At 43.6% G+C, this 23,930-nt stretch overlaps 4 protein-coding genes across 4 annotated transcripts; 2 read left to right on the forward strand and 2 right to left on the reverse strand.

The window, feature by feature from the left end:
- The first annotated feature begins 1,278 nt into the window (after window positions 1–1,278).
- On the forward strand, window positions 1,279–2,646 carry LOC137915090 (putative coiled-coil domain-containing protein 195). The gene is made up of 3 exons (XM_068758576.1): window positions 1,279–1,576; window positions 2,146–2,362; window positions 2,517–2,646. Exons 1-3 carry the CDS (start codon window positions 1,279–1,281, stop codon window positions 2,644–2,646), a joined length of 645 nt encoding a protein of 214 aa, XP_068614677.1.
- A 1,416-nt stretch (window positions 2,647–4,062) lies between these two features.
- Window positions 4,063–7,653, reverse strand: LOC137915097 (centrosomal protein of 57 kDa-like). Its single transcript, XM_068758583.1, has 11 exons — window positions 7,615–7,653; window positions 7,058–7,238; window positions 6,538–6,741; window positions 6,328–6,453; window positions 6,031–6,143; window positions 5,640–5,717; window positions 5,417–5,512; window positions 5,001–5,081; window positions 4,602–4,822; window positions 4,354–4,498; window positions 4,063–4,254 (listed from the first exon to the last, which is right to left on the reverse strand). The coding sequence occupies exons 1-11, from the start codon at window positions 7,651–7,653 to the stop codon at window positions 4,063–4,065; spliced, it is 1,476 nt and encodes a 491-aa protein (XP_068614684.1).
- A 335-nt stretch (window positions 7,654–7,988) lies between these two features.
- LOC137915093 (double-strand break repair protein MRE11-like) lies at window positions 7,989–14,558 on the forward strand. Its single transcript, XM_068758578.1, has 20 exons — window positions 7,989–8,028; window positions 8,547–8,626; window positions 8,843–8,975; window positions 9,106–9,266; window positions 9,352–9,439; window positions 9,549–9,690; window positions 9,821–9,935; window positions 10,286–10,471; window positions 10,578–10,749; window positions 10,846–10,926; window positions 11,013–11,142; window positions 11,234–11,334; window positions 11,920–12,090; window positions 12,171–12,230; window positions 12,314–12,494; window positions 13,129–13,215; window positions 13,704–13,768; window positions 13,842–13,891; window positions 13,999–14,095; window positions 14,271–14,558. Exons 2-20 carry the CDS (start codon window positions 8,607–8,609, stop codon window positions 14,310–14,312), a joined length of 2,082 nt encoding a protein of 693 aa, XP_068614679.1. The 5' UTR covers window positions 7,989–8,028; window positions 8,547–8,606; the 3' UTR covers window positions 14,313–14,558.
- A 559-nt stretch (window positions 14,559–15,117) lies between these two features.
- LOC137915095 (transmembrane protease serine 4-like) lies at window positions 15,118–22,382 on the reverse strand. The gene is made up of 13 exons (XM_068758581.1): window positions 22,158–22,382; window positions 20,078–20,132; window positions 19,826–19,969; window positions 19,452–19,604; window positions 19,220–19,346; window positions 19,020–19,139; window positions 17,716–17,759; window positions 17,421–17,583; window positions 17,165–17,331; window positions 16,861–16,956; window positions 16,635–16,777; window positions 16,326–16,478; window positions 15,118–16,179 (listed from the first exon to the last, which is right to left on the reverse strand). The coding sequence occupies exons 1-13, from the start codon at window positions 22,161–22,163 to the stop codon at window positions 16,168–16,170; spliced, it is 1,383 nt and encodes a 460-aa protein (XP_068614682.1). The 5' UTR covers window positions 22,164–22,382; the 3' UTR covers window positions 15,118–16,167.
- Window positions 22,383–23,930: the final 1,548 nt, after the last annotated feature.

The raw sequence follows: 23,930 nt of genomic DNA on the forward strand, positions 1-23,930 counted from the left end.
TGTCATGTCATATTTCACTTCATGACGTCATGATGAATGACACTTGTGGTGACAAACCTTGTATTAGCAGTATTTTGGGTCAGTCTGTTGTGTGTGCAGAGTTCAATCTGCAGTAAAACTGCTTCCACTGAGGCGTCTGTGGCTCGAGCGTGACGTGGAATCGTTGTTGGGATATCCGCAGGACGATATTTGGATTTATGGATCTTGTATTGCGTCAAATGAGGTCCTTTCGGTTTAAGCATTTGAATCTTTTACGTAATAAATGAGCAAAATAACAATAAAGACTGTCAATTAAATGACAGACCCATTCTCAAATGTAACATGTTCTCTGATTTAGAACAGTTTTCCATGCAGAGAGGAGCACAGTTGTTCATTTAGTGATTCTAAGCCCAGGATTGAAGCTCTGTACACAAAAAGATGTTAAATAACTCGTGGACACGGGGCTGGTGGAGAAAGACATCCTGCAGTCCTCTGCCTCATATCCACGTTTCTATCTGTGCTGGAGGGGGGGCTGCTGACACACGTCCTTCTCCACATCCTCTGTGGCTGCACACCTGAGGCGCGGCAGATTTAGTTTCATCGACCTCCTGTGTCTTTTCCACCACCAGCCAATCATTATTCTTCCCTCCCCTTAGCCAGAAACAAGGGGGCTGATTGGGTTTCTCTCGTAGACCTCCAGAACAAACCGGTGACCCAGACTCGGGTCAGGTTTCCCTGAACCAGCTCTGTTTAGTCCAGGTTACTGGTATGGCCTTAAGACAGAGGACAGCCCCCGTGTCTCTCTGTCTTCAGAGTAAAGTTAATTAAACTGAATTATACATCCAATCGTCTGCATGAAAATGCTGACGTTTCCTTCCTTGATTCATCTTCCTCAGAGCTGTAATAGTTTCAAGGGAGGGAGAACAGAGACACTGCTTTTGGGGGTGCCAAAAACAATATTTCTTGCATATGTTGAGCTCGGGGATGATGTTACCACATAAATGCAGCATTTTGCAGTACAAGAAGAAAAAGATGACATTGTTGTTATTTCAGTGTTTCTTCAGATTTAGTGGGTCTCCAGACATTCAAGTTCCGTCGCTGTGCACATTTCATTTCCGACCCCCTGCTTGGTTTTCCTGAAACTGGACGCCGACTGCTGATGAATAAAACATCAGCTGTGTGCTGCCGGCTGACCACCGGGGGGGGGGGGGCGCTTTCAGCTGTATAAGTGGTGAAAGGCGACATAATCTCCCCAGAGCAAAAAATGTTGACTGAGATTGAAGCACGCAGCGGAGGAACATGTTAAATCCCCAGCGGCAGCACGGCGAGCTCCTCCTGCACGAGTCTCCGGTTTTTGGGAAGCCGTGGTTCTGGCAGCGCAGCAGCAGCGCCATGGAGAGCACCCGGAGCTTGGCAGAGGTCATCATGGAGATGAGTGTAGAAATCAAGAAGTTGGAGGTGGAGAACCGAGATCTGCGGAGACTTGGGAGTGTGCCCGGGAAAGTAGCAGCAGAGCGGCGGACGGGGGCTGAGCAAAACCCCTACGCCAACCTGAGGAGGATTTCGTCTGCGCCGGTCCTGGAGGGACAATACAAAGGTCAGAGAGTTTATTCAGGTCATTGCTGTGACTTGTTTTTTATTTCAAACAGCACCGTAGCTGTGATCAAGAACACATGAACGCGTTTGTTAATAATGTACCCGATAGGGGGGGTAGATCAAATGTTATGCTTCACTGAACTTTGCTTTTCCCATAACCTGATTAAAGCCAATGGACAAGGGTGTAAGTGAATATCCATTATTAAAGGAGCACCCAAACGATCTGGGCATCATTGTTTTGTTTAAGGCCTTTAAATAAAATAAAAAAAAGACAAGAAGGGACGAAAAGCTCGAATTCTAAGGAGCAAGAGGAGACGTGTCCTCGTTACTCCCTCCGTCCAAAATCACTGGATCCCACAACGTCTTCAGGGCAACTCGGTGATCCTTCACTAAAATGGTTTACAGAAAGGCACTCTCGTCTCGGAGAACTAGCAACCCAAATGAGTAATGACTGGAAAACATTTATCTCAATTCTTTGCTTAATTTTTTTTTTTCCACATTTCCACGTTCATATCGATGCTGCGGCAACAAATCCAGTCCAAAGCACCTTGTTCACGTTCCTTTACACAGAAAACACCGTCATGACTGTCCGAAGATACTCCATCAGTTCCAACCCGTCTGGGGTGACCGTGAGAGAGGGGCGGGCTGGCGGGGAGCAGCAGAACGAATGGGGGCGACTGCAGAAAGACTTCCACCGTGGGAACGTCGTCTTTGGACGCTCAGCCAGTGGAGACGTGGGCAGAGCCTCCAACAGGCACTCGCTTCAGGAATACGTGCACCAGAGCAGGTCAGAGCAGGTCCGGGACGTCCCGACGACGACGTCGAGCAACATTCTGGATTTCAGTTCAGCTTGCATTTGACAAATAGTGACCTGCTTCTTATGGTTCTAATATGTAGCCGTATTAACTCTTTGTTTCTCTTGATTTACGGACCCTTTTTAGGGCCAAGGTAAAAACCGTCACGTTCCTTCTGCCCGTGGACGACATCTACACCAACCGACCGGTTCTGACCGAACACCAGGAGGACCCTAAAATCAAAGAGCTGGCTTCCAGAACTGTGACGGGGTCTTGAGAGAAGAAGCGTGGCGTTCTGTCCTTCTTCATTAATGCGGGCGTGGCTCGGGCATTCGCCCTCCTGACTGATTTGATCACACCTGACCACACAAACATTGGGCTCCTGTTACGAGTGTGGTTTTCATCTGGCCCTGGCGATCCAGGCCCGGTCAGAAGCGATGAGACACGGGACCCTCTGCCACGAGGATCACATGTCCGGGTTCCTCTCAAGACTCAAGGTGTCGGATTTGGAGCAGCGATAGACACGTGCAGGCGACGCGTCTTTTATGGACAGATGTGATCAACCTGAAGAGCAAAAGCATCTTGAAATATTTTCCTCACTTTGTTAAAATTTGGGGTCAATGATACTTAGAATAATAAACAAAACATGTGAAATAAAAGAACAGGAAGGACTCTCATGTTAAAGGCACAGAGTGAATCCTAGGAATATCCTTGCAAAAAAATATTAATAGATTGGCAATGCATAAAATAAAGAATATATTATCGACAAAACAGTGATGTCATCATATGCAAACGTAAATACTTTTATTTCTCAAAGAAATAAAGTTATGCTCAAAAATAGTTCGATCTGATTGTCAAATATGCAAGATACCCCAAATTTACTCACATATTGTTGAATAAGTAAGTACAAATAGTCTGATAATAACATACAACATGTGAGCACACACAGACACATTGAGTCTCTAATAAAACACATCAATCAAGGGCACTATGTATGAAACTGCTGTGGTTTATTTTACTAATGGTCGCTAGCACCATGGTGTTTTGGCTTCTTTAAATTAAAAAGGTGGCCAATTCTTTTTTCTTCTTTCTTAAACTACGAGTTTTGTTCATCAAATACCGTTTCACTTGTTTTTGTGGACAGAGATCTACTCTAATTACAAAAAAATAAAACAATTGCTGAGTTCATTGTCTGTTCAAAGAAAAGGATGACACTCCGGGTAGAAAAATAGGTCAGTTGATTTTTCAGGCTTTCAAGTCTCTTATTTTTTCAAGTGTGTAGGATTTAGTGATGGTTAACAATTAACTGGACACCTCTGATTTTATGCTCCCTTATTATAGCCATGTTTTAAATGTATAAGAATCTAGATCCGGTGTTTGGATAATCAGAGCAACTCTGGAAGCAGGGCAGACTCTGAGAACATCCAACTCCCACTCTAGATTACAATAGCCTCACTCTAAGGTGACAAAAGCAGATTATCTTCTGGTGGCTGCTTACAATTGAAAACTTCTATAAGGCCCGAGCGCCTAACTGGTATTCCATTTCAGTCTCTTTGATCTGTATTGTGGTTATTATCTTATGATATACTGACATGAAATACTTAATTTAAACCGTTGGAAATAATTGATCAGGGCTTAAAAGTCACATTCTGATGAGCACCGATACGATGAACTGAACATGTCCGGGTGGGTTTCAGGTCCGTAGTGAAGCCTGCAGAGCCTTCATGTCCCTCAGGAGCCTCAGGTTCCTCTGGCTTCTGGCTCCGGGTCTAACTTGGTCCGGTCCGGCAGCGCGACCTCTAGTGAACGCCGTGGCATTCATTCTCATCTTATCCCGACTCTTTGACCGATTTGGACCATTAGCCTCCTTTCTTAACTTCTTTATCTACGTGGAGAAGAAAGCAAAGATAAACGAGAGGACTCACTCTAAATGTTGCCGTTTGGCTCTGTGTGAAGCGATTTTGTTTCTTTGGTTTAAACATACCTGTGTTTTGTGTTTGTAAAGCTTACTGATCTGCTCTCCTTTCCGCTCCATTTTCATCAGGAGCCTCTCCTGCTCTCTCTGAAGTTCTTTTCTTTCCCAGTCAGAAACGCTGGCCTCTGACTGTCTCATCAACTCGTCCTGCTCCCTTGACAAACACATGCAGACATAAAAAATTAAAAAAGCCACAAGGTTTAGCACGATCCTAAAGCAATTCATTCCATTTGCAGCTTTGATGGAACCATACTCACAAGCTCATGAGTTGTAGCTCCCCCCGTAACGCTTGAATCAGCTCTGACAGCTCATCCCCGCTCGCTGAGGAGGAAGTGTCTGAATGCCTGCAACTTCCTGTCTCATAGTCGTTTCCGACGTTAGCGAGGATGCGGCTGTTGCAAAGGTGTGGCTGGTGTTGCTTCAGGAGGGACAGAACTGACTGGACGTTTGCTCGGACTGAGTGGCTGCAGCTTACTGACTGTAGGGGGAAGTAGAGAGAGATGGAAATCTAGTGCAAGTGCAACATAAAAAAAATATATATATATAAGGAATCATTTGATTTTAAGCATAAAAGCACAAATACATGCCAGTCAAATGTTTGGATACACCTTAGGAGTGTCCAGACTTTTGATTGGTCCCCTACGGGGCAAAATTACCGTCCCAGTGACAAAGGGCACGTCTCTGAGGTTCAGTCTGTAGTGTGGCTGCGTGTGGGGGGGCTGCTGTGGTGAAGATCTCTGCAAAGACGCCATGAAATTACGCAGCAGCACGGTTCAGAGGAAAAAACAAACTTTGGCGTATGAATTAGGGGGGGGGGGGGGTCCTGTTTGTAATCGGGAACCGGGCAAAGTGATTAATTTCACCATTTACTGTTGAAAATATCAAAGCATTTTTATATCCCTAGATTCTCTACAGAGTTCATGAAGAGATATAAGGAAGCTGTTCTAAAACAACAGTGGCTGACTCTTTAGATTTCTGATGATGGAATCTCAGCATCTCCAAACTGTTACCATTAAAGTGAAGTTTAAAGACGGAGTAAGCCTCGAGAATCGTCTGCGTGACTTACGTCTACCTTTGAACTGGACCGCTTCTCTTTGGACCGTCTGTTGGACGAGCGAGGCGACACCGACTGCAGCAGAATCCTATTAACCTCCAAGCCCGTCTGCAGCTGAGGAGCGTCGTGTGTAAAACAGCAAAAGAAGCTTTCCTCAGAAGTAATAAGTAATATTGCAAACTGTCCGTTGAGAGCGAAAGATAATGTGGAAGAAGGGAAATGAAGATCTAAGTGCTGTCACCTGATTGGCCTTATCCTGAACCAGCTTCCTCTGCTTTTCCTCCTCCTGCAGTTTCATCTCCAGTCGCCGAATCTTCATCTGCCATATTCACAGTCATCACAACGGGATAATAAACACAAAATACTTCAAGTTCTGAGTTGCTCTGAGGATCCAAGTCTAGATCTCTTTGTTGTTTTTTTAAATTCCTCCAGCCGTTGTCTTATTTGCAGACAGACAGACGTGTCAGGCTGGAACAGAAATGCTCTCTGTAGGACAGAAGCTGCTCGAGACAATCTAGATTCTAGAGAGTCCTTCTTCGTGTGTACCTCAGCGTGCCTTTGTGTGTACCTCAGCGTGACTGTGTGTACCTCAGCGTGACTTTGTGTGTACCTCCGCGTGACTTTGTGTGTACCTCAGCGTGACTTTGTGTGCGGCTCAGCCGAAGATGCTCCTGCTCCAGTCGCTCCAGCTTAACCAACTGGGAACGCTCGCTCACTGGGTCAGACTGCTGATTGGCTGACTCGGCTGTCTCCCTGTGAGCCTGAGAAAGAATTCAAACATTTTTACACTCATGCAAACTTTGCTCACTCGCATAAAAGGCTTCACCCGTAAGCCACCAAAGCATGAAACGCCTTTTTATTTTTTTTTATTGTTAAGCGAACATTATCAGCGTCTGCATCACAACGCGAGAGAGGAAACAACACGAGGCTCACCTGCTGTTTGATCAGGCCAGTCCTGTCTGCCCTGGCACTCTGTAGCATCCTCCTCATGTGATCCAGCCGTCGCTCCAGCTTCACACAGCGAGACTCTGCCGCAGCCAAGTTTGTGACCAGTGCTGTAAGCGAGACAATGAGGCACAGAGATAAAGGAGGAGCAATGAATTACCGCGGCAAAAACGTCGGTGATTTTCCACACTTACCTTGATTGCAGTTAGACTGGCTACTTGTCTCTCTTCTTGCATCTTCTCCCGTCTGATCGTTCTGCCTCTGAGCTGCTTTATCTCGCTGCAGAAATGAGCGCGATGCATCGTTCCCTGTAGCGCGCAGACTGAGCTCTGCACGCCCTTTCTCCAACTCCAACTTCCTGATCTTCTCCTGGAGGTTTCTCAATGCAGAAAGGATCGCTACACACACACACAAAATGAACTTTTTTTTGTTTTTGTTTTTAAATATGATGCATATGAAGATGCGACCAAAGATAGATTCCAAACATTTACGGTTTGATCATAATCGGATGTGATAATGTGTGATTTTCAGATCAAAACAGAAAGAATAGGAGGGATGGATGGATGGAAACCCAATGAATAGACGTTGGTGTATCTCAGACACTCAAGTAGTGCGGCATCATATTGCACACGTAACCATGGAGCTGTCCAACACCGTAATGCCTGAATGGAAACATTGTAAAGGGAAGATTCCCCCGACACAAATGAAAGTTACCACCACTGCTGGTCTCTGGGAATGCCTTGCTAGGCTTAGACGGATAGCAGGACTCATGTGCGTACACGTGGGGTGCGTGATGCTGCACAAGTGTCTTGACATGGTGAGCACTAGCAGGGTATTCTTTGTAAGAGGCGCTGTCAGACACGATGCCGCTGGGTGCCGGTGGTGGACAGGGGTCCTGCAGGGAAACAGAACAACATCCACAATATCTGGCACACATTATATATTCATATTGTCAATGGCAACAATAATGTGCAATTTATAATAATCCGATAGTAACGACAGCTCATCCTGTGCAATAACTGGCAAATTGCGGGAAAAAAACACCTTAAATTCATGTTTTAACTGAACTGGACGTTACGACATGATTTTATTGTCCTAAAATCCACAGATGAAACGTTTATTTGAGGGGTTTTTTTTGTGTGTATTTTCACTGGTCTGAGTTGTAGCAACAGCTGCTAGGTAGGAGTGCATTCAACCTCAATAACATTACGAGGAACGTAAACAGCGATAAACAGCTTTTTGAGTTAAAATCAAGCAAATGATGCAGTTACCTTCTCTCGCGTACGATCAGTCATGGGTGTTTTTGACATCTCCATTAAATAGCAGCCGATCCCAGCCTTCCTGGCTTGCGTTGAAACAGGGTTTCACGGGGATATGTCTGAAATATCGACCACTCCAGCCCGTCAGTCACCGCGCGAATACACCAGATGTGTATGAACGTAAGATCGGCGCGTCTCCATAACAAAATTCAACGCACATAACTTGGTTTGCGGAAATGTAGTTTTCTTTCTGTGTATACACTCTATTCAGAACGCCAATTCTTCAACATAAAAAACTACAATAACCACGAGCCAGCCATTATGGGCGGGGAAAGCATTTGCAAGACTCGCCGGGAATTTTAGCAAGCATTACCCAAGCCTATGGAGGTGGGTTTGCTAGCAATTCTCCGACACGTTGTTTATAGCGTACGTTACAAATAAATACTTATTAGATTAACGAAGTAATTAGCCAAACATTTATTAATGGCAGGTTAGCATTGCTTCGTGTTAGCTATCACATTGATTACACCCACCCACGGGGTTTCTTGCTAAAATAAATGCACTGTATATCGTCACATGCTAATTACTAAATAGTTAAATAAGTTATCAAGATGTGTTGTAATCGATAGTTTTCTATATATCGTTAGCCTTATAGCATAATTGCCTGTCTTAGGCAATGCATATTGATGATGAGGCATTATGCTATGAGGCTAACGATATGTTTATATAGTTAGGAATCCCGATTCTGAAGCATATGTTTCAAAATAATGATTCCATGAACTTTGTTATTTGCCGAAGTCCCTTATATTTAGTGTGATTTTAATTTCCCATTTCCTCAAACCCTTAAGAACATTTGCAACACGGTGTAGCATCATTCTGTGATATTTTTTGCAGCAATTCTGAGATGTAATAGCTGAGGTAAAATCATGTTCTGATTTTTGCAGGAAAGTGTTTCTCTGACTGCCTGAGAGCTGTGAACGGAGCTGTCGTTTTCCCACATCACCATGTCCTCAGCAGACACCCTGTGAGTCTGTTCAAATTATAATTTATAGTCAACTATGCTGCAATTTTGTCTTTCGTTACACGAGTGTTCCCTCATGAATAATAACTAGTACATTCATCCAGATAATCCACAACAGTTTAATGTACAGGTGCATTCAGATTTAGAATAATATAATTCAATAGGTGTTTTACTTTTTTTTTTATTGAATGTGCTCTTTGATTCGTTTTTTTTTGTTAGAGATGATGAAGATACTTTCAAGATCCTGATCGCTACAGATATTCACCTTGGCTACCTCGAGAAGGACGCTATTCGTGGAAATGACTCGTACAACACGCTAAATGAGATCCTGAATTATGCCAAGACGATGCAGGTGTGAACACGTTATTAGACATGAATGTGTATGAGGATCAGTAAATCAGATTTATCTGTCTGTCTTCTTGCATATCACCACCAATTCCTACCAACAAACTTTTTTATGTTGCTTATTTATTTTCTTGCAGGTTGATTTCATTCTGCTGGGCGGCGACTTGTTCCACGACAACAAGCCGTCACGCCGGTGCCTCCACACATGTATAACCATGCTACGACAATATTGCATGGGCGACTCGCCCATACGCTTCAATATTCTCAGTGACCAGACTGTCAACTTCAACACTACCCAGTAAGTTCTGCTATCTTTTTATGTTCATTTAAAAATAGGAAAACATTGCTAAAGTAATATTACATTAATGCTGCCTATGTTTTAGGTTCCCCTGGGTTAATTATCAGGATGAAAATCTGAACATAGCTATTCCTGTATTCAGCATCCACGGCAACCACGATGACCCAACTGGGGTGAGATGTCCCAGTCGTAATAGAAAATAAGAACTATATTTGTTTGTGTGTGTGCACCTTTTGATTGCTCCTTTATAATTCTTTATTTTCATGGCATACCTTCATTCAGGCTGAAGGTTTGTGTGCTTTGGATTTGCTGAGTTCCTCTGGATTGGTCAATCACTTCGGCCACTCCCACTCAGTAGAGAGGATAGAGATTAGTCCCATTCTCTTGCAGAAAGGCAACACCAAGCTGGCTTTATATGGCCTTGGTAAGTCTGTGTAATTATTGTCGACATTCTTCTAGGATAGATGGAAACAGTGATTGTTGTGTGTGTGTGTGTGTGTGTGTGTGTGCGCGTGTGTGTCTGTCTGTCTAATACATGTATGCATCTGTTTAAGGCTCCATCCCAGATGAGCGATTGTACAGGATGTTTGTCAATAATCAGGTGATGATGCTTCGCCCCAAAGAAGACCAGGAAGAGTGGTTTAATCTCTTTGCCATTCACCAAAACAGGTGTGTGTGTGTGCGTGCATGTGCTTGTTGCTAGAAAATACGCCCGCGGCCAGAAGTTTTGGGACATCCAATGCAGCCCCATAGCTTCTCTAACTGTTTTCAGCTGTGCTAACAGGATTGCACAAGGTGTTTTCTAATCATCCATTAGCCTTCTGACGCAATGAGCACATTGTCCCATCAGAATACTGGAGCGATCATTGCTGGAAGGAGGGGAGATGGAGTCTCTATTCTGGCCGTATCCGGCGTTTACGTTGATGCGTGGGCTTTAATAGGACTCTGTGAAGAAGGCTGGGCCTTCCTATGTTTGTTTAATTGTCGTGTGTTTTATGTCTGTTACTACTTCCTTCCAGGAGTAAGCACGGACCCACTAACTACATTCCGGAGCAGTTCCTGGATGAATTTCTTGACTTGGTGGTGTGGGGTCACGAACACGAGTGTTTGATCACACCGACCAGAAACGAACAGCGGCTCTTTTATGTGACCCAGCCAGGCAGCTCCGTAGCCACCTCCCTGTCCCCCGGAGAGGCCGCCAAAAAGTACAAGCAGACACTCACACAGCCTGAACGGGGAGGGGGGGGGGGTCTCCACCCCACGTTACAGAAACGATGACGCAGCCTAATTGCTTTGTCTGTGCGCATCTAGGCACATCGGCCTGCTGAGGGTGAAGGGTCATAAAATGAATCTGGAAAAAATCCCCTTGAAGACGGTGCGCCAGTTCTTCATCCAGGATGTGGTGCTGGCCGACCACCAAGACGTGTTCACACCCGGCACGCCGCAAGTCATAAAGAAAGTCGAGAACTTCTGCCACGCAAAGGTAACCCTTAAAGTCACCGCTGAACTTACAGAGCCGATCATTTCATCTTCTGCTCCGCCAGAAATGTCCTTATATCTTTACTCTGTAATTCTGTAGGTCGCAGAGATGATACAGGAGGCTGAAAGAGAACGACTTGGTTGTCCAGACACCCCGGAGAAGCCTCTCATTCGCCTGAGAGTAAGGCGTGAAACACACGCCGCATTTACATACACGCCCGTCAATTGTCCACGGACAATAACGTCCTCCTCCCCTGCCTCCCCCAGGTGGACTACAGCGGAGGCTTTGAGACGTTCAACACGTCTCGATTCTGCCAGAAGTTTGTGGACCTCGTGGCCAATCCGAAAGACATCATTCACTTTTTGAGACACCGTGAGAAAAATGCGGACATCAAAGGTGTGACCTGAGCCCAACACGCCGCTCTGGATCTGCAGCGCTATAGATCAGCTGACAGTCTGTTTGTTGTGTTTATCTTTGTGTCTTTCAGATGAGTTTAATGTTGACTACAGCAAATTGGTAAAAACCACAGCAGCTGAAGGACTGAGAGTGGAACACCTGGTTAAACAGTACTTTGAAGCAGCCGAACAGGTATGACACACACACACACACGCACACACACTGATTTACATACCAAAAACTAGAAAAGCACTCAAGAGTGCAAAAAAAAGAAAAATAACCCAGTCATATATAAAAAGAAATATTGAATCCACATGTTGATCTGGATCATCATCACCAAAAGGTCCTAAATTTTTCTTGGTATCTTTATACACCAACCATGAGAAGTAAAAGTGAATCCGAGTTGTATTTTTAACTGAGTTTTGACTCCATAAATTCCTTTTTCAATGTTAAAATGACCTCATTCTGGATCAGATCCAGAAGACATTTTGCATGATAGTTAATATCAGACCCCTTTATGACTGTGATGTTTTGATGAGTGAAATGAAGGCATATTTTACAAGATATGATTTTTTTTAAAGCCTCCATTATAAGAAAATGGGAAAATCCAGATTTTTTTGGTATCCAGACGGGTATCCAGATTGCTCTCAAAATTTAATGGGATCTAAGTTAGACCCAGACGCATCTTCAGATTTATTTATTTTCATCGATATCTAACTAGTGCCTTTTTTGTAATCCAAGTAAGTAAGTGTGACACTCGTGTTCTTGTCTTCACAGACAGTGCAGCTGTCCCTTCTGACTGAGCAGGGCATGGCGAAGGCCATCCAGGAGTTTGTTGACAAAGATGAGAAAGATGCCATCGAGGAGCTTATTAATTACCAGTTGGAGAAGACACAGCTCCACCTCCAGGCCAGAGGTGTCACTACAGAGCAGGATATCGACACAGAGGTCACCTGGGACGCCTTTCAATGCAGGTGAGATGAAGCTGATGCAGTTTGTTCTCATAAAAGTAGGTGTTACATTTTCAGATCCAGCGATTTCGAGACTCCAAGAAGAATACAGCTGAAGAAGAGAATGAAATCAGTGAAGTAAGTTCAGTTTTTAAATGCTGGTATGATCACAGCGGCAGCTGTCTTTGTCTAGCTGTGTAAATCTCATTTTTAATTCCCAGGCTATGAACAGAGCCAAAGCTAACCGTTCGACACGTGGCGACGTCGGTGGAGTCATGGACATACCTGATGAGTTTGCTGATGTTAATATGGACTCTGATGAAGGCTCAATCCCATTGTCCCCCCCAACGCGAGGCAGAGGGCGAGGTGGCAAAGGACGGGGTAGCCGGGGAAGGGGGAAAGGTGAGACATGCCTGACACAAATATAAAAATAGTGGAGCAGAGAGAGGTAAGCAGTGTCGTGAATGCAGTGACATTTAATGGAAGACACCTGCAGGATCAGGCTTTTACTTAAAGCCTCATTTAAATTAAGAGCATCTTAAAATTATTTTATTTTCCCACAATTATACATAAACCATCGCTTCTACTAGATCTCAGGGAGATCCTCCAACTGTGTATACAAACACTTGTTTAACAAAGTGGCGCCGAACTCGCTGCCAAGAAGAGGAAGTCAAAGTCGAAGCACCAATTGTGAACTGTAAATAGTGTAAATATGAATATTCAAGATTCAGGAGTTTTTATTGTCATTATGCTAACTAGCTGACATAACAAAATCGTGTGAAGGCCCACGGCTTCAGGCACACATAGGGACATAAAGCAAAAAAACAATCTCTCCTAAAACAACGATATATATACACAGAGAGAATGAGACTGAGAATCCAGCAAATATAACCTATAGCTATATTTGGTTTGTTTAAAGTTCGACACAGTACTGTGATAATTCATATTTTATTTGGGTCTAATGTCATTTCAGACAGAAAACACTACTGTATAAAATGATATTGTGCATTACATGTATGTTCACCTGTTCATCCAGGTACGACAGCCACCGAACCCAAGCAGGCTGGCCGGGGTCGTTCCCAAAGATCCACCGGAACCGCTCAAAGCAGAAGCATTTTGCAAGGTAGGAAAGCTCACTAGCGAGATTCCACCTGGGCGGGGGTCGGAGGCTCACCAGCCAGATTCTACCTGGGCGGGGGTCGGAGGCTCACCAGCCAGATTCTACCTGGATGTTATTTTGTGGGTTCTCATTATAAGGCAATCGATGTGCAGCTTTGCTTGCATCTTTTAGAGCTCCAGGTATTTATGTGACAAAAAAGGTCCTGATTTGACACGATACTCCAGGATTGAACAAAATGAGGAAACAAAGATTACAACAAAATATCGTGTGTGTGTATATATATATATATATATATATGTGCACATTTCACTCTTCTGGCTCTAATTTCCTTTTTGATAAAAAAAAGAAAAGGGTGCAAATGGGGGGGAAAAAGCAAGAATAACTAGGATAGGCGCTTGGGCCTAATGAAGGAAAAGAGATTTCCAGTGTAAACTGTAATATTGCATTTTACCACAGTGGAGCACCTCCTTTCCCTCCTCTTCATTCTTCAGCTTTCCAAACTGTGTCCCAGAGATCATCTCGGACTGGAGTGACCGCATCTAAGGCCGAAGATGCCGTAAGTCAAATGATGAAAAACATGCGAGAAGTTTTTAAGCAACTTGAATGGCATTTTCCTGGTCTGTCTCCAGGTGACCATTGATGACTCTGATGAAGATGTACCTGTAAGGAAACCCACAAGGTATGTAGTAAAATAAATATGTAATATAAAAGGGGAAGAAAAGCTGCACTGTGGACACATTCTAGTGGGGATCTACATGCTATAATCCTTCCTCTTGTTTACCACAGAGCAGCATCGTCTTCATCCTTCACTAAGTCCAGCATTCAGAGCCAGAGTCAGTCGTCTAGGGGAATTACTTTTGATGAAAGCGATGATGAAAATGAGGTAAAGAGATGAAATTGTGCAACAAACAATGTTGATGCAACATTTCTGACACAAATCCATCTTGCATGATCTTTTTTTATATATATGCTTGCTTTCCAAAATCTTCATTATCTTAAAGATAATTTTGTCACATAAACTGATTTTCCTGAACAATGTTTTCATCTTTTTGATGCAGGACAACCCATTCAAAGGCCCCAGCAGAACTTCACGGAGATAACTGAATGCATCTATTACGCAATGCTTGTTAATGTTCATTTTCCAAAGCGTCCCGTAAACACCAACCACAAAATAAGCCGCTTCATTGACGCTCTGAAGGACTTTAAATTATGCACCTGTTTTCTCGTCACTCCTGAATTTTGGGTGATCAGTGACTGATTGAGATGAATATGCACACACGTTAATGTCAGGTGTTGGATAGCATTGATCCATGTTGGCTTCCGTCGATAACTTTTGTACCTCTTTGATATGCAAGAAACATTAAATGCATTTAATGTTTCATTCTTTGTTGAGTTGTTGCTTGTGTCCCTCATGAAGGAGACGCTTATAGTGCAGCACAACATCAAATGTGACAAAGCATAGCCCATGATTTCCTCTACTCTGGCCTTTGCACTGCCTTTCTTGTCATTTTAGGTTCTGCAGTCGAAGGTAGGAAAATGCAAAAGAGAGGTGAATGTGAATTGTACATGTATTTATTCATCACAAGGGGGTTGGAACAATGCTGACTGACAGCCACTGTATGTCCGGCAAAAACAAACTGTAGCGTACATTGCTCCTCAGAAAATTAGACTTTCATTTCTGTCATCAACCTAGTAGAATATGCTGAAGGTTTATCTCGCTGCGGTGAAAGTCACCGCTTGGATAATTCTTAAAAGATATTTGAAAGAAGTAACATCCTTTAGCTTGTATGACCTTTTAACTGTGGGTCGTTGGGGTTAGACGATGACATAATTTCACTCGGGCAAGAACGGCATTTATCTTTTGCAAAAAAAAATACAGATTGAAAGAAAAAGACACTTTTCCAATTGCCAAGTCAAAGAATAATGTTTTTTTATTCTATTTACATTTACTGACATGTAACAAGTTATTAAATTGAACAATATCAACATGTTATCAGCATTTGCAATAATACATAAACTTTAAAAAGCATTTTCATGTCTGACTATTTTACAGTTTCACACAGTAAGTTTACTATTATTACACCCAGAAGCGCTTACATGCTGACGGGGTGTAGGCGTCGACAGAGCAGAGAGTGAAAATAAACACGTGTTCGAAATGGGTCATCACATGTTTGCTCTCACTTAATCGTATTGCATGTTCCAAAGTGTGAAGGTCAAAAATGTTTGGCCCCGGTTGGGTTTCCTGAGGACGCACTGGATTTATGGTAGCACTTTGAAACTCAATGCAGAGCTGTCGTAAACACAACAACATGATTTGAGCTGGTCCAGAAGGCATTATGACACTTTGATCATTTAAATATACAAATAAGGTCAAGTATTTCCAGCTTTCTACTTAAAGTGCTCATGCAAATTAGTCCATGGCATGTAGACTGTACTGTCTGTGCTGTAAAAAAAAGCATCGGTCCTTTAATATGGAAAGCCACCAGATTGACTGACTCAGAACTATAAAAGATTTTACCTGTGGTCAGCTTTGTATCACATTTCACAGTGAAATAGGACGTCTTACCTGAATCAAGTATCGTACGCCAGCCATTTCAGTGCTTCTGATTAAATCATATCTTTCTATTTGATATTTCTGTCAAGAATCTGTAAATTTGCCCTTTTCAATTCTATCAAAGCTAAACCCATCCCTGACACAGAGTGTGAATACATTTGTCTCCTGAGGTAAGCACCCGAAATCACACCTATTTACACCTGGAATAATTTTTTTCGCGTACGTGTCGTGATTTCACGTCGAGCCTTGTTTCAAATGTATCTGCATTCGCTGCTGAGGTGGATTTTTCAGGTTCTTCATTCCTCTCTGTGTAAAGTCTCCAGTCAACCACATCGAAGTCTTCTTTTAGTTCCACAGATTGTCTACGCTGGATTGGACTGCAGTCTCGTGATTGTTGCTCATCAGGAGTTTTTCTGGAGGAATAGTTAAGATGATCAGGGGGGGTCATGTATTCTCTCTGCTATTATCTAGTCAGTGTTTTGTCAAATAAACCTCCTTACCAATCATTACTGGGGTCTTACTGGGAAAAGTGAATGTGCTGTACTAACATTGATTGTACCTCAATGGCTGTATAAATCCAGTTTAGCATCTCCTCAACATTGCAATAGACGCCTGGCCTCCTTGCCCTGGCGCAGCCGACGCCCCAGCTCACCACGCCTACCAGCCGCCACTTTGAGGTGGAGAAGTGCACCAAGGGACCACCACTGTCCCCCTGGAACGCAACAACAGTTTTAACGCAAGTTATTATCCAAAGAAAACGTCAATTATTTTACTAATATTGACCTGTGGGCATAAATTAAAACGAGAAATGGATCCATTTGAATCCAGTTCTCTTGTTTGACAGTGATGAAAAAATGATCTGTTTTACCTGACAGGCATCGATTTTCCCACCCAGGAAACCTGCGCAGATCATCCTTGAGGTGATGACTTTGCCGTAGACTGTGGGACTGGAGCATTTGTCTTTGTCAATCAGAGGGATAGAGGCCTTCTGAAGTGAAGGAGAAACCTTGCCTGGAAGCAGGAAATGTAACGTTCAGATGATAGAGGTTACTGCAGCAGAGTTGTCTTTTGTTGTTCAAAATGTCGGGCGTCACCGTTTTCCTCCAGGTATCCCCAGCCGGTCACGGTCATTGTGGTGCCGGCAGAAAGGCCCAAGGCTTTAGGAGGCAGACAGACCGGCCTGCTGCTATCTGAAAGACAGGAGCAGTGCATTTTAAACGTTTTTTATCCTCTTATATATTGAGATTTTTTTTTTTTTTAGCTTTTTCAGTTAATAATAACTCAATAATGGACTGGAACTGAGATCAAGAGTAAAAGAGGCTGAATGAATAGCTTGTCTTAATAGAGTTCAGCTTCATGTTTCTTTAAAAAAACAACAACAACAAAGTCCAATCTGACCTCCGACGCTGATTGGGCTGCTGAGTCTCATCAGGGCTATATCATAGTCATTAGTGGATGGATCGTAGTCCCCGTTCAGTATGATCCTGTCCACGCTAGAACCTCCCAGTGTGCCCATGTATGTCCGACCCGACACCACCTTCCAGCGAGTCAGCTCCTTTTTACTGCTGCAGTGCCCAAAACAAGAGTGCAAGGAGGAAAGGTAAGCACGTCAAATCACAGGGGAAAGCCATTCTCATACGGATCTGTTACTGACCCAGTAAAGCAGTGGGCGGCAGTGGCAACCCAGCGTGGAGATACCAGAGAGCCCCCACACACATGTTGGCCTCCTTGCTGCAGGCTAACCTGCCAGGGCCAGTCTTCAATGAAAGCATCCGTGCCCCCGACAATACGGTCCTGCGATCCCGTCTGTCCACAATCTGATAAAGGTGTCTTATTAGTCAAAAAGACAACTCTTTTTTTTTTAGGGCTATAATCCTTTTTTCACCTATATTCTACAGAAACAATAAAGATGATGATTTAGTGAATGCGGTCACTTCTATAAAACTCACCTGAGCAGGATAAGGACACCACAGATCTGGATCTGCAGGCACCGCTGTTAAAGAAATGCATTTGTCAAATAAACAAATGACCACATGATTAAAGCAGTGACGTGCATCAGAAAAACAAACAACGATAAAATAAAATTTATTCTGAAATATTTATCCACTGATCTGTGATATAAATTTTATTATTGTAGGATTCTAATCATTCCAATGATTTTTTTGATTGTCAATATCGCTGAATTTGTGTATTTTCCTGTTCAAATACGGTGGACAGTGTGGAAGTGTGGCAGCGACGAGCTGCCCAATCGCTCACAAACTTTAATATATGTCCTCACATTCCTCGAGGCAATGTATTTCATGTACGTGTAGTATATAACATGTTATTCTTGCTCATCTGACAAAATGGCGAGGTGAAAAAGCAGGAGGGGAGGCAGCCAGTACCTCAGATTCACTGAAGGGGGCGCGTGTGAGCACACAGGCTCGTTGTGCAAGTGTTCTTCTTCATGTGTTACAGACAAAAAGTGGTTGTGGGTAATATGTTAGCAAAAAGCCAGTCAAGTCGAGAGTCAAGTGTGCCGCATCAGCCCGTTTGCGTCTATTGTATTTTTTTTACCCTTATTGCAAAAATGGAAGATTATATCGATAAATTTAAAAATTCAAAACTGGAAGTGATAAATAATGGAAGACCGATGCCGGAGCGGAATGATTTGCTTCAAACAGAGTGGTACACCTGAAAAGAGCGACGGGGAAACCGCCCACCTTGCCTGCTTTGAGACTTGAGGCTTTCGTCCAGAAGGAAAGGCGAAATGATTCCATTTCCAAGTAGAGGTAAGACCACGCCTACGCTGCGGTACAGTCCACAACAACATTTAAATTAAGTGTTCTACTTTGGCCAAATATCTACCTTACCTACGTGTGTGTGTGTGTGTGTGTAAAGAATGCTGATATCAAACATAACCAGTAGACAATGTGCAAGCAGCCAGTCGGTGAATGGTGAATTCAGTATTTGTAAATGTGAATTTGAAAGAGTCCGTGCCTCCCCAGCCACGAGCCTCACCGCAAGTCACTGAATTAGTCCAATAAAATAAAAAGTCCCATGTGGACCTAACTTCACCCTGATGCTGTCCTGACCAAATTATTTGTTTGACTTGTTTTGCTCCCTTTTGTCAAGGATGAATCAATCTTTGCGGCCCTTACGTGACACACTTAGACACACGCACGCACACGCACACGCACACACACACACACACACACACACAGAGTGCAGGTTTAGACACGCAAACAGAATTGAGGATTGTTGCCTTCCTCACCGGTCTAGGGTGGCCTGATGTGTGGGTGTGGCGGTGGAGCCGGGCCTAACGGCTGTGAATGGTCCGGGCTTTAGTAAAGGTATTAGTAGGTCCACTGGAACGCCGGTGCTGCGGGGGTTGCTGTGAATACAGATGGAGCCAGATGTAAGACGTGAGCTGAGTTTGCACTCAGGCTGTGACTCCCCGAGGCCGTGACTCACTGTGTGTATCCCAGTTGTTTGCAAGCCGTCTGTGTGTGCTGCTGCGTCCAGTCGTCATTACACACACTCCGCCAGCCTGAGCCGGGGCTGTACACCTGCAGGACTTGGCGGACTGATGTGAGGCGCACTTGCAAGGAGGAGCGTTGAGGAAAGGAAGAAAAAAAATAAGCACTTTTTTTCCATTTTTTTTATTCATCGGTGACAACCAACCAGTGCAGAGTGTCTGATTTACCTGGAAAGGTAGTATTGACCGCAAAGGTCGACACGCAAGTGAGTTCGTCCTCTCCTCCAGAGCAGTCCTCTGTCCCATCGCAGGCTAGATCTAATGAGATGAACCTCACAGAACGACTGCAGAAGAAATATTTGCTGTCAATCAGGTGCTTGACTGCAGGGAAGAGGAGGGAGACATTGGAAGAGGACAGAAGAAAGGGCAGAGGTGGATCATTTTTCTCAGATGAATAGATGAACTGAGTTTTGCACAACCCTGTTGTGACTTTTAGACTTTTGCAAAACATGTTTCTCTGTTGCTTCTAGACATTTGCCATCCTGCTGTGTTACGTGCATGTCCTTGAAGGCTGAAGCTACCATTCAAGAGTTGTGACTCACTGAAGTATCCTGCAGTTGCAAGTATGCCCAGGATCACCACAACTGTGAGGACAGACAACAGGACGCGTCTCCTCCTGGATGCCTTGTCTTTCTGAGTCTTCGGAGCTGTCATCGGCCTTCTGTGGCGCCCCGGCTGTGGAATAGCTGAGAGGATGACAGACACGACAGTGGAGAAGATTAGAAAATAAAAAATAAAATAAAATAGAGTGCGCCAAATAACTTAAACATGAAATTAGCAGATTATTCGATTACCTTGCTGCCTGGGATTCAGTGGTCGAATGCTTTCCTCAGGCACCTGAATAGCCGCCTATTGAAATGATGACACATTGAACAAGATGTTGAGACAACATTGCACAGCTTGAGAAAACACACACGGTGTTTGAGTATCGGTGGCGTCGGTAATAGGATAATTTATTGAACCGGTTTTCATGTAATGATTCAAGCTCTCATTATTTGTGAGTAACTTGTGTTTGTTTTCCTACAAACTATAGCAAACTGGAGTCATGTGTTTGTAATACTATAAAAATCCAAAGGAGGATCCACAATGATTTATGGATGGAAGTTTGTGTGTTTTGAGGACGCCTCTCTCGTAGCTCATGCTGATTAAGCATTCCACAACCATCCTGGCCCCTGTCCCAACATGTTTAATACATGTTGGCAAATTCACAGTAAACATAAATCTACAAAACTTAATAAATCTTGAAATTTAAATACTACAATTACTGTTTTCTGTACTGCTTTGAATTAAATGTATGAGGCTCATTCCGCTGTGGTTACTTTACTCAACAGAGAGTTTTTGAATGCGTGCGAGAAAAAATAGCCACTGCAACTGTTTGCTGTCCACACTCATACCTTGCCTAAAATAAAATGTAAGAACAAAGCAAAGAGTTTCGTCTCTGCAAGGGTCAATAATGCTGTTGGGCAGATTCTCTGAATCAACTATCCCAAAACAGTTTAATCAGAAACTCCCTGGGACAATCTCAAAACTCTTTCATGCACAAGAGAGACAGTGTTCATATGATCATTTCCAATTTACCTGCATGGAGCAAAGACTGGGCTGTTCTTTACAGAAAATGTCCTGTCTGTCTCAGAGTCCTCTTTTTTGAAATGTTTGACATGTTTCACCAGTGTGTATTAAGCCCTGGAGCATTGTGGTACGTAACATGAGTGTTACTGTCACGAATACTAGAATACTGTATTCTTTCATTTACTTTCACTTTATGTAGCAGGGTGTCAGAGGATTATGAGATGACCTCTCGTTCCAGTTTTAGCCAGAGTGAGGAGTCATTCTTTGTGTGACCCCCCCCCCCCCTCTTAATTCAGTGTGTGAGAGAAGACTAGAATCCAACCTGAGAAACCGGCCGGATGGCAAACAAACAAAAAAAAACCAGTTATGCACCTGAGACCAAAATAGTATGTACCTGATGAACTTGACTTTTTTTTTTTTTAATCATGACAGTTGGATAAAAATCCTTTTTGAGGAACTGTGAAACGCCAGTTTGTACACGACAGCTGCGATGTACCATTTATAAACCAGAGCAATATTTCATAACAATCATATGTCGTTAGTCAAGCTTCCCTCCATCCCTGCGCTCATTGAACTTGGTTCCTGTCTGCGTCCGGCCCATATGCTGAGCGCCGACTCCTGCCAGATAACCCGCGGTGTGGTGAGAGCTGCTCCGGTATAACTGGGTCAGCTTTAACAGATAGAAATCTTTTATATTATAAGCCTTTGTTGAAACAAGGTGCTGCTGGTTGTCTCTTGGCCCTGCGGGATTATGTTCCCCTCAAATGATCTGTTCTCTTGGCCCTGCTGGATTATGTTCCTCTCAAATGATCTGTTCACAAAAGGGCTTTTGAAATATGTTGGTGGAGCTTTCAACCAAAGGAGAGATCTACAGTATAAATAATAAATAATTCCGTTTTAGTGTAGTGCAAGAAAAAGATTTGAAATAAAGAATAGAAAATCAAACAAAACCGTAAATATATATTGAAGTCAAATAATGTTGCGCAAGTGAAATAAACTTTACAACTTCAATAAACTAAATTTATCCCTGATTCCTATTTCCACTAAAAAGATTAATGACATATTTGATACTACACAATAAACACCAGCTGCAGCCTCTGGATATGAGGCTATACTGCAAACATCTTCTCTGTAACTGCTGTTATAGCAGGTGGAAGGCAGAAACCGGTTGAGCACAACAAAGCAAACACAATGTCTTCTTACTGACACGTTACCAGGAAAGCCAGTGTTGATGCTTCTCAAAGAAACTCTCCCCCACAAACTAGTGACCTTTCCCAGGAGTGAGGTCATTCCAGTTCTACTCACCCACATGATGCAGTCGTCTTTATCGCGTCTCTTTTTGGTAAGGCCCAGACGTGCCTCATCCAACACGGCGTTTCAAGCACAGCTTTGTCTTCCCGGAGGAGGGACTTTAAAGTAACTCGCTGTCCACCTCCTGTCCTTCGTTCAGTTCCTCTCGCCCTCCCTCTCCGCTGGCTTCAACTACAAATCCTGGTTTGATTACGTCGCTGTTCCTCCCCTCCACCTTTCCTTCTCTGGCTGTGTAACTGAATCCGGCTTGAAGGGGACCTGACGTGCCCCCCCCCCCCCTGTGTTTGAAACCCCCACAGCTGTAATGAAGACTTACTGGACTTTAGCTCTGCGTTCCGACGCTCGACTTGTTCAGAGAGTTGTTTTTAAATGGCGGATCTCCTGCCTACAAAACAAAGGTACACCAGTAAACCGACGCTTGAACCCTGCCCTCGCTCTTTACCTGTGTGCACTTCCCAGTTCTGTCCCTCCTCCCACACACCCCGCCCACTCCAAACTTTAAGCATACCTTGTTCTTGGTTTTTTGTTGCCTTCATTGTGTCCTTTATTCATCAGTTCCCCTAAGGGTCTTTTTTTTTTTGCCTGTCCAATTTTACAATGCTGCAGAAATCAATGGACTGTTTGTGCGTATGCATGCTCAGACACACACAGAGACGATAGAAACACATGAGCGGTGTTTTACGAGTGCGATGAGATGCCCCGAGGCTGAGGCAAGTCTCATGTTTTGACAGTTTTAAGTGGAAGGCAGTTGGTGATCCTTTCCAATAGCTGTGTGTCAACGCAACACCACACAACACCACAACACACTATGTCAATACATGATATATGTACCGGTAAGCACATTCCCACAATGGCAATGCAGATGTTTAGAAGGGGTCATGTGTAGCATGGAGTCTCGCCGTGTTGGCGCTCAAAGCAGAGTGCAGCTAATGAGATGTTCGTTAGTGCTGTGGGGTTTAAGTCGTGATCCAAAGAGTTGCATGGGGCAAATAAAAGATTTGACATTATAATTGTGAGTTCTAGTTGAATGGCAGGGATGGCAAATGGTGGTTTAGGCAGTAAGAGCGCCATCCTCTAATCGAAAGGTCAGTGGCTGGTGTTGGGGAGGACGACGCAAAGGACAGGGTAAAGTGGAGAAGGTTGATTTGCTGTGGACGAAAGTGTAGAGCAGTAGTAGTTTTTAGGTGTCTGCAATAAATCTGGGAATGGCCGAAAATCATAAATATTCTCTGAAAATATGAATATAAAAAACATTTATGGATCCTATACCAAAATAATGTTTTTAAAATGTATTTGAATATGGCATTCATTTACACGGATAATTTAAAAAAAAAGTGAAAGGCTACTTTTGTCGGACTTCTGTAAAACCTAAATGCTGAAGTTGCTGCACGGCACAACCGCCTGACGCGTCGCTGATGGATTCAAAAGCATTCCAACCTGTAAATGACAAAATATCAGCAACGCCTCTGTGCAACTGAACTCTTCAATTAGACCGCTCGGACAATCGGCCCACGACTTTGTGAGATTTCAACCACAGCGAGCGCCATGGATACGCTGAGCACGGCCAAACATGACAAAGCGAGGAAACAGGCTGATGAGGTTGGCTGAAGAGAGACTGTCCCTGGTCAGAAACAGGAACCGACTGTGCTGCTTGACCTGCATTTTAAACCTCGGTCCGTGGACTCGGTAATCCACAGACAGATTGTTGTAGATTGTTAGGAGAGCTTCTTCCAATTAACAAGAACTATGGAACCACAGTGTGTGTGT

Source organism: Brachionichthys hirsutus, unplaced genomic scaffold (genome assembly GCF_040956055.1).
Source record: "Brachionichthys hirsutus isolate HB-005 unplaced genomic scaffold, CSIRO-AGI_Bhir_v1 contig_981, whole genome shotgun sequence".
In the NCBI taxonomy this organism is placed as follows: domain Eukaryota; kingdom Metazoa; phylum Chordata; class Actinopteri; order Lophiiformes; family Brachionichthyidae; genus Brachionichthys; species Brachionichthys hirsutus.

What these genes read in the sequence shown, in the direction of transcription:
- LOC137915090 (XM_068758576.1), top strand. Translation starts at nt 1,279, where the DNA reads ATGTTAAATCCCCAGCGGCAGCACGGCGAGCTCCTCCTGCACGAGTCT. An exon ending in CCTGGAGGGACAATACAAAG is followed by an intron (nt 1,577 to 2,145) that starts GTCAGAGAGTTT and finishes TCCTTTACACAG; the next exon opens with AAAACACCGTCATGACTGTC. An exon ending in GAATACGTGCACCAGAGCAG is followed by an intron (nt 2,363 to 2,516) that starts GTCAGAGCAGGT and finishes GACCCTTTTTAG; the next exon opens with GGCCAAGGTAAAAACCGTCA.
- LOC137915097 (XM_068758583.1), bottom strand. Translation starts at nt 7,653, where the DNA reads ATGTCAAAAACACCCATGACTGATCGTACGCGAGAGAAG. An exon ending in TGCCCTTTGTCACTGGGACG is followed by an intron (nt 4,823 to 5,000) that starts GTAATTTTGCCC and finishes TTCCCCCTACAG; the next exon opens with TCAGTAAGCTGCAGCCACTC. An exon ending in GAGCTACAACTCATGAGCTT is followed by an intron (nt 4,499 to 4,601) that starts GTGAGTATGGTT and finishes GTGTTTGTCAAG; the next exon opens with GGAGCAGGACGAGTTGATGA.
- LOC137915093 (XM_068758578.1), top strand. Translation starts at nt 8,607, where the DNA reads ATGTCCTCAGCAGACACCCT. An exon ending in AGCCTCTCATTCGCCTGAGA is followed by an intron (nt 10,927 to 11,012) that starts GTAAGGCGTGAA and finishes TGCCTCCCCCAG; the next exon opens with GTGGACTACAGCGGAGGCTT. An exon ending in AGCAGGATATCGACACAGAG is followed by an intron (nt 12,091 to 12,170) that starts GTCACCTGGGAC and finishes TTACATTTTCAG; the next exon opens with ATCCAGCGATTTCGAGACTC.
- LOC137915095 (XM_068758581.1), bottom strand. An exon ending in AAACAACTGGGATACACACA is followed by an intron (nt 19,140 to 19,219) that starts GTGAGTCACGGC and finishes CTGTATTCACAG; the next exon opens with CAACCCCCGCAGCACCGGCG. An exon ending in GGAAAATCGATGCCTGTCAG is followed by an intron (nt 16,479 to 16,634) that starts GTAAAACAGATC and finishes GTTGCGTTCCAG; the next exon opens with GGGGACAGTGGTGGTCCCTT.